This window comes from Seriola dumerili, unplaced genomic scaffold, assembly GCF_002260705.1.
Source record: "Seriola dumerili isolate Sdu_G_001 unplaced genomic scaffold, Sdu_1.0 BDQW01000120.1, whole genome shotgun sequence".
Taxonomy (NCBI): Eukaryota; Metazoa; Chordata; class Actinopteri; order Carangiformes; family Carangidae; genus Seriola; species Seriola dumerili.
Window position 1 is genome coordinate 344,828 of NW_019174375.1, and position 1,323 is coordinate 346,150.

General features: G+C 41.2%; 1 protein-coding gene across 1 annotated transcript in view; it reads left to right on the plus strand.

Moving 5' to 3' along the window:
* The window catches only part of LOC111223890 (echinoderm microtubule-associated protein-like 6), a 70,217-nt gene that overhangs the window by 23,389 nt on the left and 45,505 nt on the right, over positions 1-1,323 (plus strand). Inside the window, exon 3 of the mRNA XM_022748188.1 lies at positions 1,125-1,223. Coding sequence (XP_022603909.1) covers positions 1,125-1,223 — 99 coding nt within the window. The remainder of the gene's footprint in view (positions 1-1,124; positions 1,224-1,323) is intronic.

Genomic DNA, 1,323 nt, shown 5'->3' on the forward strand with positions numbered 1-1,323 from the left:
TGGTCTCCTTCTTATTCTGTGCAAACTCTGGATCATCCTGTTGAGGAGAAAATAGAAGAAATTAAGCGCTTTTCTTTCAAAATCTAACAGAAAATATTTAATTAATATTATAAACTCACTATTATAAACCTTTCTTTTAATGAATGGTGGCCTACAGATGTGTATTAGATCATGTTTTAGACCCCACACCAGAATGTTCAGCTGCTTTTTCTCAGTTTGTCTCTACATGAACGTATAAATAAAGTTATGTTCATGTAAATAAAACATGTTCATTGTATTCCCCAATAACAGACAGATGGAGCGTGAGGATTTTCCAAACCTCCACCCAGAAAAAAACCCAGTCAAAATGATTGATCCTCTCAGTAAATCTGCATCATCACGGTCGCTCCCTGTGCGTCAGACGGCCTCAGTCTGTTCTCATGTTGCATTCACTGACTTTTATTTGCACACGTCAAAACAAAAGACACGAAGTCAGAGTGAATATAATTGGAGAGACGAGCGGGAACTGACCCGCTGCTCAGAAACGTCACATCATGAGATTTAAAAACAGGGTTTGGAAAAAGAGAATCTGAAATAACAATTATTTTTAATGAAATAAAAAACTTCAATAAATTCACTCACCATGAAAATAAGATGAAACTTTATTGATCTCCAGAGGAAACGAGGAAACAGAAGAAAGAAACAGGTCGTACAGACAGAAGACACGGCAGGAATAAAAGATATAAGTGTGTATCTGCAATAATTAACACACACCAAAGTATCCGTCACCTGCTGCTTGTATTTAGTGCAGAAGTCACATTTAAAACACTCGCTTCGAAAAGTTGGACATGAAAAAGTTTTTTAGAGGTGGTGTGTGTTTCTACTGAAAACACTCGTTTTCTATTCATGTCTTTAATGTCTTTTTTCCATTTGGATTTATAACTCTCTCTCTCTCTCTGTCTCTCTCTCTCTCCCTCTCTCTCTCTGTCTGTCTCTCTCTCTCTCTCTCTGTCTCTCTCTCTCTCCCTCTCTCTCGCTCTCTGTCTCTCTCTCTCCCTCTCTCTCTCTCTCTCTGTCTCTCTCTCTCTCTCTCTGTCTCTCTCTCTCTCTCTCTCTCTCTCTCCCTCCCTCTCTCTCCTCTGTAGCGGTTAGCCTCGGTCGGCCTGGATGCCAAGAACACAGTGTGTATTTGGGAGTGGAAGAGAGGAAAGATCCTGGCTACAGCCACCGGACACTCAGACAGGGTGTGTGTGTGTGTGTGTGTGTGTGTGTGTGTGTATGTGCATGCGTGCATGTGTGTGTGTGTGTGTGTGTGTGTGTGTGTGTGTGTGTGTGTGTGTGTGT